Here is a 13,499-nt window from a genome sequence, read left to right as displayed (position 1 = left end):
TTATTGTGTTTTGTAAATCAATATTTTTTTTTGGAAATAACTAAAAGTCCATTAAAATTATTTTTTTTTATTTTATGAATATATTATTAAAAAATAATAATGGACAAATTAAAAATCAATAGGTAGGTACCTCAAAAATAATGTTATAATGTCATATTAACCACTGAAAAATTATATTAAATTTTGTATGTTATGGAAAATTATTTATGTACACTGTATATTTTTATTAGTGATCAAGAAAAACAAAGGAGATGGCAAGAAATAAGAATCAGGCAACACAGGTTATTGTCCCAATCTGAGCATGCTACTCCTGCTCACATTGAACAAATAATGAAATCAGGATTTTCAATGAGTGATATAAAAGGTTTTCAATATAAATATTAACTCGAAATGGTTCTTTAATATATTTTGTTATTGTCTCATAATATGAAGGTCTTCATCGAGGTTATTCAGATGATCCTGTAGAAAATGACGAAATGATGCCAAATGCTACGCCTTTACCACCAAGAGGAAAAAATCAACCACCCCCACCCAGGCCACCACGGAAAGGGTCATTATCTAGGCATGATGACTTAACAATCGAAAATGGTATTTTATTCTTAGTATATAATATAAAATTTGATTAGGTACTTATTATTTATTTAAAATCTATTGACTAATATAGAAGGGAAGTTGAATCGTTCATCTAGTGAACTGAACTTTAACATATATAATCATCAAAATGGTGATGGTCAGGATATAAACAAAGACGATAAGAAAAAAAGAGGGCGTTCTCCATTTCGGTAAAAATTTAATTTTAGTTGATTCTTGTTAATGAATTAAATTAGACTATTGCATACTTAAACTTATATAAATATATATTTATCAAAGATTTTTCTCGAGAAAAAAAGAAGGACCTTCAGATAATCCGAAAAGAGCAAAAACGCCGGATCCAGTTAGGAATGTGGATAGATCACGTAATGCTGCCCACAGACCTAATACATTAAATGAAAGAGTAACCCCCCAAATAAGAGTTTCACAAGTATGAGTTAAAATGTGTTGATTAAAATGTATCTACAAAAGTAATAAATTGAAATTTATTATTTTAAAGATGGATTTAAAATTGGTTCCACCTGCTATTCCTGATAGACCAGGTGGTCCAAAAGCGATGTCATTCACACCTACATCAGCAGGGATTGAATTTGTAGGAAATGAAATATTTGATTTAGAATGTTTAAAGTTAATAAATGAGTATTACTATGGTGTAAGAATATTCCCTGGTCAAGACCCAACACATGTTTACGTGGGATGGGTTACTACTCAATACCACCTTCATACTAAAGATTTCAGTCAAAATCATGTTCGAAAAAGTACTGTAACAATTGTCGATGAACATAATAGAATTTTAGAAAGGTAATTTTTAGTTTAAATTATCATATTCAAATAATTACATTGAGTGTCCCATATAGTATTGATCGGCAAAGCTGTTACATGGTTCGATCCGATGAATTGTACAATGAAGTTACAAATGATTCATCGGGAAAAGGAGCCTCCCAAGGAATGGCCATTGGTTGTTTTATTGATATAGCTACTGGAATGATGTCATTTACATGTGAAGGAAAAGAAACAAGTTTTAAATTTAAAGTAAAGTTAATTCTAAATAATAATTTAAGTAAATTGTATTGTTAAAATATACATAATATCCTAGATGGAACCAGATATTAAGTTATTCCCCGCAATATTTGTGGAAGCTAGCAGCAAAGAGATTTTACAAATTGAATTGGGTAGAACATCAACCACACTTCCATTATCTGCAGCTGTTTTACAAAATTCAGAACGTCATGTTCTTCCTCAGGTATTTTGAGTTTTTAAATAAGTATAATATACAATATTTATATGTATATAATATTTTCTTAATCTATGTAACTAAATAAAATATGTCTATTTTAGTTTCCACCAAGATTAAAAGTCCAATGTTTAAGACCACATCAGTGGGCTAGAGTTCCGAACGATTCATTACACATTCATACTCTGAAATTATCTGACATTAGAGGATGGAGTATACTCTGTGAAGATCCAGTGTCGATGATTGCACTACACATTCCCGAAGAAGATCGATGTATAGATATTTTAGAGTTGATTGAAATGGAGAAATTATTATCGTAAGCTATTAATAATTTATATTATATACAATGTGATATTTTGTAATTTAAAATTTAAAATTTAAACGACTTGTATAGTTTCCATGCTCACACATTGACTTTGTACGCGGCTGTGTGCTACCAAGCCAACTACCGAGCTGCTCACATATTATGTACTCATGTAAATCAAAAACAATTGTTATATGCTATTTGTTCAGAATATATGTCTGGTCCGTTACGTCAAGGATTTTATGATCTCTTAATAGCTTTACATTTAGAGTCCCATGCCACAACAATGTAATTATATTTATATTACTAAAGTAAAAAAAATATTAATAAAAATTATAAACATACATTTTTTTAGGGAGGTTTGTAAAAATGAATACATTATACCTCTGGGACATGAATTAACTACGTTGTACGATGATCCACAAATGGGCCATAGTTTACGGTCATTACAAACCGAATCAGTTCGACCTCAAATGAAAATGACTGAAATTTCGTATGTGAAAATTAGTCATAATAATTATGATTTTGTATTCTTGTAGTTATGTTCTAAATTATTTAATTTGCTTTTAGAGACGTTATCGACAACGTTCGAAACTTATACAGTCCTTATTTCCCATTACAAGTAGTCAGAGAATATGTAATGGCTGCCCTAGAAGAAGCCGTGTTAGTTAATCAGGTTCATAATAGAGATCCTATTGGAGGATCTAACGAAAATTTGTTTTTGTAAGCTTAGAAGAATGTTGTAATTATTTTAATGTCCTAAATAATTATTACATTTGTTATTAGACCGTTATTAAAATTAGTGGATCGTCTTTTACTTGTCGGTATGTTACGTGACGAGGATGTAGAAAAATTATTAATAATGATTAATCCTGAAACTTGGGATCCTGAATTTCAAAAAGGTAGTGATCTTAACAATCTATAGTAGGATTCTAAAGTATTTTATTATTATTGTTATTTTAGATGGTCCCGATGAACATAGAAAAGGTTTATTACACATGAAAATGGCTGAGGGTGCCAAACTTCAAATGTGTTATTTATTACATCATTTATGTGATATTCAACTAAGGCATAGGGTTGAATCGATAATCTCATTTAGTTATCAATTTGTCAATGATATACAAATAGTGAGAAAATGGTTTATTTAGTATTTAATAATTTGTTTATAATATAATTGTTGAATTTTTACTAAGGATCAATTAAGACGATATAATGAAATAAAACAATCAGATTTACCATCTGCAGTTGCTGCAAAAAAAACAAGAGAGTTCCGATGTCCACCACGAGAACAAGTAAATTACAACTAAATACACAGCTTAATGCTTATTTGTTTTCACGTAATGTTATATTTATGATGGATTTCAGTTTTAGAATTTTTCAAACCATGATATATTTTTATAACAACCATTTTTTTAACAAGTTAATTTTTGACTAGAAAACGACTTTAAATCCTTAAAATAAAAATTATACAATGAAAATTGTATCATTGACCGTCTTAAATACACAACCTGAAAATAATATGAAAATACTGTAAGACTGCTAATGATATAAAATTTATCTATGAAACTGAATGAACAACAATTTCCTTATTTGTGTTTACACTATGTTTTAAAATAAATTATGAAACACATATAACATTAAACCAATTATTTTATTCATTTCAGATGAATGCAATATTAGGCTTTAAAAATTTGGACAGCGATGATAAAGAAAATTGTTTGATTGGTGATGATCTTCGTGAAAGAATGAACGAGTTTAATGAGAAACTCATGAAGCAAATATCTTTAGTAGCTCTTCAAGAATCAGAAGATGACGTAATTTTAATAATAACATAAAACAAATCTATTTTTAAAAAAACGATGATTTTTTGTTATTGTAGAAATCAGATTTGAATAACCTAAACAAAGAAGGTAAAATAAAACAGTTCTATAATTTTATAAACGCTGTGAAAGATGAAGGAAATGAAGATGGTCTTAATGAACATGAAAAAAAAATACCAGAAGGTTAGTTAAATTAAATATATATTTCTTGATTCACAAAATAATTAAATACAAACTTATATAATATGATATTTATAAAATGGCATCATTTGTTAGGCCAAATGGGCGGAGTATAATAATTTATGTTGAAATAGAAATTTAAATTATACCTATATATATTTTAAAAAAACACTAATATTTGTTTTTATTTTACTACCAGTATTACTAGTCATTACTTAATAGTAAAATAAATGTTAAGGAATAATATTTAATTCTATTAATTTATTACTTACATTTTTCAGAAATATTTAGAAAAGTTTTAATATCCACTATTGTATCATGGGCTGAAGAAACTCAAATCGAAACACCAAAATTAGTTAGAGAAATGTTCAGGTACGATTTATCATAACATGTTTACTATATTATAATACACGTCATACACCACAGTCAACAATGTATTACGACATATGTAACGAACTAAACTAAAAACATTTACTAATTTATTTTATTTTTTAGTTTATTAGTTAGACAGTATGATAGTGTAGGAGAATTGATTCGTGCGTTAGAAAAAACATATGTTATTAACTTTAAAACAAAAGAAGACGTTGCTCAAATGTGGGTTGGACTTAGTCAAATCCGTTCTTTGTTGCCTGTGCAAATGTCACAAGAAGAAGAAGAATTGATGCGAGAAAGATTATGGTATGAGTTAATATTTTATGAAACGAATGTTAATATTCTTTATAATATGCCTTTAACAATCCAAATAACGATTAAAAGGACGTCACACGTATTATGTAGTCTCTGTATTACACACGGAAAAGAAAATTTGTATTTAGCAGTTCCAATGTTGTGTTGTTAAATTCAATATAATATTAGTGAAATTATCTATTATCAAAAATAAAGGTAAGAAAATTATGTCTCGTTAGTTTTTTTTACAATATTTGAATCTCAAGAGAATTATGATAATTTTTAAATTTTATTATTTTACACACTCATTACCTATTAATTTAAAATTTTAAATATCGTAAAAAATCAACTAAAGAACACAGATACATTTTACCTTTAAGTTTGATAATACGTCAATTCACTTTAATATTTAAGCTAGCAACACAAAATCGAAGCTACTGGACGTACATTTTTAGTATGTTGTACTTTCGTAAGACGGTATTACATGTGTGTAAGATATCCTCTTAAAAATATTTCTCAAAAAATCTATGTAGGAAATATTGTGATCGTGTTCACTTTATTTTAACTAAGTGTGTATTGTATCAAAAGAACCATACAATCTCTAGTCAAAGTCACATTATTATTAAGATAATTAATAATTATTAATTCGTAAAGAACAACTGATTTCATTTAAACAAAAAATAATTTGTGTTATACTCCACTGGCGAGAGAACGCAAGTGGATGAATTTGATGCGCATGCGTTTTGCGAGTATCATAGTACTTGTTATATGTATTTTAACTATAATATAGTTATGTAGTGTTACTTAACGTAATAGTAATAATAATAGTACATTTACATTATTAATAGTATTTTATATATTAAAATTATTTTATAGGAAACTGGTAAATAACCACACATTTTTCCAACATCCTGATTTAATAAGAGTTCTACGGATGCATGAAAATGTTATGGCCGTCATGATGAACACACTGGGAAGGAGAGCTCAAGCACAATCACAACCAGGTGGAACTCCTGTAACGGGACAAGATGGAGAAATCGTTCCAAAAGAAAAGGTAATATTATATACGTATGGATATGGTTATTTCAGCAGAATACTATTGGTACTAATCACGTAGAAATTGAAAATGTGTTCTAATATATTATGTACAACAGGATACATCGCATGAAATGGTCGTAGCTTGTTGTCGGTTCTTGTGTTACTTTTGCCGTACATCCAGGCAAAATCAAAAAGCCATGTTTGATCATTTTTCATTTTTACTAGAAAATAGTAATATTTTACTTTCTAGACCGTCATTAAGAGGAAGTACACCACTCGATGTTGCTTATTCATCGCTCATGGAAAATACCGAACTTGCATTAGCGTTGAGGTATTTAAGAATAAAATCAATTATAACAATATACATATTAAGTTTACCCAGGAAAAAATGGAAAAATAGTTATTTTGATTTATTTATTATATTTAAATGGATTTTCACGACCTTCTAACACGACTCAATTCCTATTATAACGTTGTACTCACCGAATTTTTTTTTTACTCTTTTATACTCATATTTTTTTTAAATCTGATTTTGTTAATTAAAAATGTTTAACAATAATTTATTGAAAAACAAATATTTTGAATATTATATTTCTGATATTTTTTAATAAAAATGAAAAGTGAATGATTATTAATTATCTAATAGTATTCATTCAATTTATAAAATTTTATCACAATATCAGTACAGTTTATAGCAAAAGTTATTAACTCAATGAATACTTGAATACATTTAATAAAAAATTATTGGTGACAATAAAAATTGGTAGGTAAAGCTATTTCCTGTACAGACTTTTTATGACTAAATAATTTTATATTATCGTGTTGATTATTATTCACTAATTATTTTTAACGGTCATTTTGAATTATATTTTTAGGGAACATTATTTGGAAAAAATCGCGATATATTTGTCTCGGTGTGGTTTACAGTCGAACTCTGAATTGATTGAAAAAGGATATCCTGATTTAGGCTGGGATCCAGTAGAAGGAGAAAGATATTTAGATTTTCTACGATTTTGCGTTTGGGTCAACGGTTTGTAATGATAGATTATCTTTAAACTACAGTATAATATCTTGTTAAATTATTTTCGAACAGGAGAAAGCGTAGAAGAAAATGCGAATTTAGTTATTCGGTTGCTTATACGCAGGCCTGAGTGTTTGGGTCCTGCATTAAGAGGAGAAGGAGAAGGACTTTTACGTGCCATAATTGATGCTAATAAAGTACTATATTTTTTGTGTTATCTTACAAAACTATAATATTATATTTTACAAACTATTTCAGATGTCCGAAAGAATAACAGAACGGAGGAAGTTCTTAGAAGAATCGGGAAACCAAGAGAATATTCAACTAGATCATCCACTTCCGGAATCCGACGACGATGAAGATTATATTGATACAGGAGCTGCTATTTTAAACTTTTACTGTACTCTTGTTGATTTACTAGGACGTTGTGCGCCGGACAGTTCGGTAATTTCACTGGTAAGAAGAAATAATATTTGAATACATTTTTATTAGTATCTTATTCTCGATACCTATATATCTCTTATTAAACAATATTTTCTTATAATCTCAATTATTACATTTACTATTACATTTCATTTAATATCAACTTTTTTATTTAGCTGATTTTTTTATCCTTTTTATATTTTTTAATTGAACTAGGCTTTTTTTATGAACTTTCGACCAACTTCTTTTTGAGAATAAGTAAGGGAGGGATGACTTACAAATTTTTTAATTCGTGCTTACAAATATTTACAAATTGTCAACGCAGTTTCATGGAAGTTAGCCGTGATTTAAGCTTTTGAGGATAATTGAAAGTGGCTGTACTTACAAATTACCAAATTGTGCTTACTTAAACTTACAAATGACTTACAAATTTTTGACAAAATTTGGAGCCAATATTTTCACATTGTGCGACCAACTTCATGGACCTCATACTATATGTATTTAGTTTCTTTTTATTTCCCTTACACAATATGCGTGCAATACTTTTCAATAAAAAGTAATACAAATATTCCCGATGAATAATACTACTTTTATAAATATTTGTATAATTTAAATAACATAATAGCATAATTTAAATATGAACTGACATTAATACATATATTAAATTGAATACAATTTCTAATTAAAATGTCTCAAATATTACCCTATAGCACGGGATTAAAATTTTTCTATCGATACTTTATGTCTGTCGTAAGTGGTGACTAAAATTAGGCTGCGTCAGGTCGATCGTTGATAGCTGGTTTACAATAAGTTAAAAGGTTGCGTGATCTGAAACTGAATATAGATGTTTTAGAGACAAAAGGTGATAGACAACAACACAGTTGGAGTAATTAATAGCCAAAGGAACGTTGTGACAGGTATCAGCTAGACAGCTGTAGTAGTTGTACCAATTATGTGCACCGTCCTACCCAACGCTCATGATGGCAAGTATAGGGAAAGCAAATACACCTCTAGATTTAAAACCATGCCAACTTATGGGTGTGAAGTAAAAATTAAGAGTAGGTTCATGGAACGTATTAATTGATAGAAGTAAGGAATTAGTTGGAGTATTGAATAGAATAAATGTGAATATTTTTTGTGTTCAAGAAACAAAGTGAAAAGGACTAAGAGAAAAGTAAATTGGAAAGGGGTATACTATATACCCAAGTGCATAATACTATGAGTAATGGATTGGGTGTGATATTATATGAGAAGATAGGGAACGTGTTAATAATAGTTGTTAATTTAGTCTGTACATAAATAACGGTGTGTGGTATTTTGCTATACAGTGAACCGATGACGTGTGCAGATTTCGTCTATCAAATATTTTGGAGTCGACATCATAAGTATACGGTTTTTGATGCAGCCAAAGTTTACCTAGAGGTAATGGTTTTGGAGGAATGAGATGGGAAAAATAGTAGATACTAAAGTTTGCACAGGTGTATAAGTAAGAAATTATGAGTAGTTTTATAGGATGCGAGAGGAATATTATACAACATATAAGAGAGGAAAGAAATATATCACTTAGGTATATATAATTGTATATGAAAAAGAGAGAGTTTAAAAAGGTGTTAACATTTTAAAGTTATTTCAGAAGAATGATTATTGACATTATATAGGTTTCTGCTATTAAAGTCGTGGTGTAGAGGAAGGATAGTGATCAAGATGAAAGGTTAGCAATGTTAGGCACTGAGCCAAGAATTAAATGGTAGAAGCTAACATATAAATATGAACAATAATCTGTAAAGAAACTGAAGTAAGAAACAGTGTGGAACATGGAGGAAAGTATAAGTTAAGTCTAAAATAGGGCAGAAATCGTATTTAAAAGTAGTGCAGTTAATGAGAGAAGAGGTAGTATGCCATGGAATAATAGCAGTAGGATAATAGAGTGCAGGAAATAATAGCAAACATAAAACCTCAATTTAAAAAATGGCAGAATGATAGATGGAGGATGAGTGGTTATAGTTGAAAAGACTAAATAAAGAATCAAAGCGTGCAGTTAGAGCAGCAAAAGTTAAAATGGCATGTATGTAAGCTGGTAATAAAATAAGAAGAGTTGGAAGTTGAATAAGACACGAGTAAAAAGGACCAGGATTTTCGGAATGTTTGGTATACGAAACGGAGAGATAATACAAATATGACGAGTTATGAGGATGTGAAATAAAGTATGGTTTTTGTATGGTGTTAACCGTTTATAGATTTGAAGAAGGCTTTTGAGTTTCTTGAGAGGTATTGTGGTAGACGTTAAGAAGGAAATGAGTACCAAGGGTGTATATGAAAGTAAAAGAGAATATGTATGAAAAGACAACAACAAGAGTGAAGAATATATGGAGAAACGGACAAATTTAGAGTAAGATACCCATGGGGGTTCAATGTTTAGCCCGTACTGGCTCACTGGTTCTCATAAGTAACGGCAGTAGTAGTTAAAGTAGGAATAAAACAGAGGCAATTATTTATGGTTTTAGAGGAAGTTATCGAGATATTTATGAAGCGAGGCGTCTATAAACAATTATCAATATAATTTAGTAAATACTTAGGACTGGTGGTAAAAAATATTGATGTTTTGGGGCCGACGGCAAAAATAAAATTATATGTGGATAAATGAAGTGGATGGAGACGTCAGGTATTTTGTGTGACAGCAGAATGCCGTTGATATTAAATGGTAGATTTCATAAAGCAGCTGTGAGGCTAGTCTTGTTGTATGGATTGGGATTTTTGTGGACTACAAAACAGAACAGTAGTTGAGTTTAACAGATATGAGAATGGTAAGGTGGCTGTGTGGAGTAACTAGGGAGGATAGAATAAGAAATGAATTCATTAGGGTTAGTGGTTTAGGCATAGCACCAATTGAAGACTAAATCATATGTTGAGATGGTTTGATCATGTTATGAGGAAAGGTGGCTTGGAGGCAATGAGAGTAGCTATCGAAATTAATGTAAAAGGAGAAGAAACCCGAAGTAGAGGTGGACATAAAATGACATGAACTATCTAGCGTGAGTAAGTGGTGAGGTTCAGATCCATACGGAGTTTTAATACATGGGTGGCCAATTCCGTAATGTTGAGAATAAGGAAAAAAAAGAAGAGTGTTTCAAATACTTTACTTTACAATACTACCTATAGTTAAAAATTGAAATACCTCACTTAAATTAAAATAATAGAGGATGTAATCATCACTTGATCAATAATAGGCCACTCTCAACTAACTTATCAGCCAAAAACCAGCACCAGTATGTAAAACTTGTAACGAAATACTTACAATATAGCATGCAGTGATCTACTGCCCCAAAAACGCCAAAGCCCAAAAAATCATAAAAAACCCTTTTTCACTATACCAAGTCTTCGACGAAGAGAACACTGGAGTAATTTGTACATAATTCCATAAAACATACAATAAATCTAAAACATAAATTATAAATCTTCTCAAACATCGTTACCATAGTATTATGTACCAATAAGGACAAGTATATTAAGATTCAATCATACTTTATAGCTATTGTGTATGTAGGCTAAAAACCTTTGTAATTGAATCTTTTTTACCAAAGATATATATTTAAAATAAAAATTCTATATTTGTTATATGAACACTATCTTTGCAATTAAAATTAACAATATAATTATAGACATACCAGTAAGTTTTTATTTATTTGTTTGTATTTTGTAAAGGGAAAAAATGAATCTCTACGAGCAAGGGCCATTCTTCGATCATTGGTACCACTTGAAGATCTACATGGCGTTCTCAGTCTTAGATTTACACTACAGAATCCAGCAGCTGGTCAAGATAGGCCAAAGAGTGATATGCCTTCAGGGTTAATACCAGGACACAAACAAAGCATTGTTCTCTTTTTAGAACGTGTGTATGGTATCGAAATGCAAGAGTTATTTTTCACATTACTCGAGGAAGCATTTTTGCCAGATCTACGTACAGCGACAATGCTTGACAGAGTATTACATTCTTAATATTAGTATTAATAAACAAATTAAATAATCAACTATACTAACTTTATTTGTTAACTGGTGTCTTATTTTATAGAATGACGGTCTTGAATCAGACATGGCATTGGCAATGAATAGATATATTGGAAATTCAGTATTACCATTACTCATAGGTCATTCGAAATTCTATAGCGAATCCGATAATTATGCTAATTTGTTAGATGCAACGTTACACACTGTATACAGATTATCTAAAAATAGAATGTTAACAAAGGGACAGCGAGAAGCTGTTTCAGACTTTTTAGTGGCATTAACTAGGTATTTAGTAAAATAAAAATATTTAATAATAATTGACAAATGCTATCATAAATATAAATTGTAATTACTTTTAGCCAAATGCAACCAAGTATGTTATTAAAACTACTGAGGAAACTTACGGTTGATGTTTCAAATTTATCGGAGTATACAACTGTAGCACTTAGAGTACGTATTTATAAATTTAAATGTTTCATATTAATTTGAAATACATGATAAAAAATATGTATGTTAAACATTACTTATGTTAGAAGTATATTATATCTGTTAAATCATGTGTTATAGTTGTTAACTTTGCATTACGATCGGTGTGCAAAATACTATGGGTCAACAGGCGGTCAAGGAATATACGGAGCTTCTAGCGACGAAGAAAAACGATTAACCATGATGTTATTCAGTAACATATTTGATTCTTTGTCAAAAATGGTATATTTTAATTTACTTCGGATTGCATAAGATTTATCGATTGTCTTTTAATGTGTAGGACTACGATCCAGAGCTTTTTGGAAAAGCATTACCTTGTTTGTCAGCAATTGGATGTGCTTTGCCCCCAGATTATTCACTATCGAAAAATCATGATGATGAATGGTATGGATCAAAACAAAATATTCAAGGCCCTTCCGATGGACCTTATAATCCACAACCAATAAACACGAATAGGTATTTTCTTTAAATAGGTTTTTTTAAATTGTAATCAAATTGTTTTAACTGTTGGTTATTTAATTTAGCATTGTTCTTGATAATGACTTGAACTCCATTGTACATAAGTTCTCAGAACATTATCACGATGCATGGGCAAATCGTAAATTGGAAAATGGATGGGTTTATGGTGAACAATTTAATGATGTCAATAAAAGTCATCCTCGGCTTAAACCATATATGATGTTGAGTGAATACGTAAGTTTTAATTGTAATTTTGGTTGAAAAAAATAATATAGTCATTCTATGCTATATTATTTTAAATTAACTTTTAAAAACGTTACCCATGTTTAATAATTATATTTTATTCCTAAATAAAAGTGAAAATAGTATTAAAGTTATGTAAATTAATTCTTATATCGATTGTATTAGGAAAAAGAACTGTACAAAGAACCTGTAAGAGAGTCTCTCAAAGCATTACTTGCAATAGGATGGAGTATTGAACATTCAGAGAACGACGCACCATTGAACAATAGAGGATCTGTTCGACGTCAATCAAAATCTAATGTGTGTAGTTTATTCATAGTTATCATATGTTAGCGAATTATATAATATTGAATAGGTATAATATATGTTTGTAGGAAAATGTAACACCATTTGACTACCATCCAAATCCCATAGACATGACTAACCTTACACTCACCAGAGAAATGCAAAATATGGCGGAAAGATTAGCAGAGAATTCTCATGATATTTGGGCTAAGAAAAAGAAAGAAGAAGTTATGTTGTGTGGTAAATTTTTAACTATTTTGCAACAGAACGCTAAAAAATAAAATAATTTTAAATTTAGGAGGGGGTATTCATAATCAATTGGTTCCGTATGATTTGCTAACCGATAAAGAAAAGAAGAAAGACCGAGAACGCTCCCAAGAATTTCTTAAGTACTTGCAGTACCAAGGTTATAAATTACACAGGTAGACGCTCAAAATCATCAATTTTATTATTATTTATGATATTATTAAACGAAGTAATTTATAACTATATGTTATTGTTAATTTTTAGACCTAACCGTAATGGAGGACCCTCAGAAGCTGAACAATTGGCTGCTGCGTCAACAGGGGAACTTCGATTTTCATATAGTTTGCTTGAAAAATTGATTCATTACATTGACAGAGCATCAATAAATATGAAACTTTTAAAACCTTCGGGTACATTTAGCAGGCGTTCTAGTTTCAAAATATGTACAAGAGATATTAAATTTTTCTCCAAAGTATGTCTGAATTTCATTCTTATTAC

General features: G+C 29.7%; 2 protein-coding genes across 2 annotated transcripts in view; one reads left to right on the top strand and one right to left on the bottom strand.

The window, feature by feature from the left end:
• The window catches only part of LOC132935959 (rho guanine nucleotide exchange factor 6), a 223,271-nt gene that overhangs the window by 117,760 nt on the left and 92,012 nt on the right, over positions 1-13,499 (bottom strand). The window lies entirely within an intron of this gene.
• LOC132934149 (ryanodine receptor) overlaps positions 1-13,499 on the top strand; it is a 62,751-nt gene that overhangs the window by 18,909 nt on the left and 30,343 nt on the right. The window contains exons 27-59 of the mRNA XM_061000425.1: positions 231-364; positions 433-588; positions 665-782; positions 871-1,021; positions 1,091-1,392; positions 1,449-1,623; positions 1,688-1,834; positions 1,930-2,141; positions 2,220-2,417; positions 2,485-2,622; positions 2,700-2,852; positions 2,916-3,031; positions 3,093-3,256; positions 3,323-3,421; positions 3,794-3,943; positions 4,009-4,132; positions 4,411-4,501; positions 4,625-4,807; positions 5,672-5,849; positions 5,950-6,164; positions 6,709-6,863; positions 6,927-7,051; positions 7,113-7,310; positions 10,980-11,258; positions 11,347-11,567; positions 11,642-11,732; positions 11,850-11,990; positions 12,049-12,224; positions 12,293-12,461; positions 12,636-12,770; positions 12,845-12,995; positions 13,054-13,177; positions 13,266-13,473. Of these exons, the coding sequence (XP_060856408.1) occupies positions 231-364; positions 433-588; positions 665-782; positions 871-1,021; positions 1,091-1,392; positions 1,449-1,623; positions 1,688-1,834; positions 1,930-2,141; positions 2,220-2,417; positions 2,485-2,622; positions 2,700-2,852; positions 2,916-3,031; positions 3,093-3,256; positions 3,323-3,421; positions 3,794-3,943; positions 4,009-4,132; positions 4,411-4,501; positions 4,625-4,807; positions 5,672-5,849; positions 5,950-6,164; positions 6,709-6,863; positions 6,927-7,051; positions 7,113-7,310; positions 10,980-11,258; positions 11,347-11,567; positions 11,642-11,732; positions 11,850-11,990; positions 12,049-12,224; positions 12,293-12,461; positions 12,636-12,770; positions 12,845-12,995; positions 13,054-13,177; positions 13,266-13,473 (5,377 nt within the window). The remainder of the gene's footprint in view (positions 1-230; positions 365-432; positions 589-664; positions 783-870; positions 1,022-1,090; positions 1,393-1,448; positions 1,624-1,687; positions 1,835-1,929; positions 2,142-2,219; positions 2,418-2,484; positions 2,623-2,699; positions 2,853-2,915; positions 3,032-3,092; positions 3,257-3,322; positions 3,422-3,793; positions 3,944-4,008; positions 4,133-4,410; positions 4,502-4,624; positions 4,808-5,671; positions 5,850-5,949; positions 6,165-6,708; positions 6,864-6,926; positions 7,052-7,112; positions 7,311-10,979; positions 11,259-11,346; positions 11,568-11,641; positions 11,733-11,849; positions 11,991-12,048; positions 12,225-12,292; positions 12,462-12,635; positions 12,771-12,844; positions 12,996-13,053; positions 13,178-13,265; positions 13,474-13,499) is intronic.

The sequence above is a fragment of the Metopolophium dirhodum genome, chromosome 1 (assembly GCF_019925205.1).
Source record: "Metopolophium dirhodum isolate CAU chromosome 1, ASM1992520v1, whole genome shotgun sequence".
NCBI classification, from domain to species: Eukaryota; Metazoa; Arthropoda; class Insecta; order Hemiptera; family Aphididae; genus Metopolophium; species Metopolophium dirhodum.
Note: the sequence above shows the minus strand (reverse complement) of the source record. Positions and strands in the feature narration are given on the sequence as shown.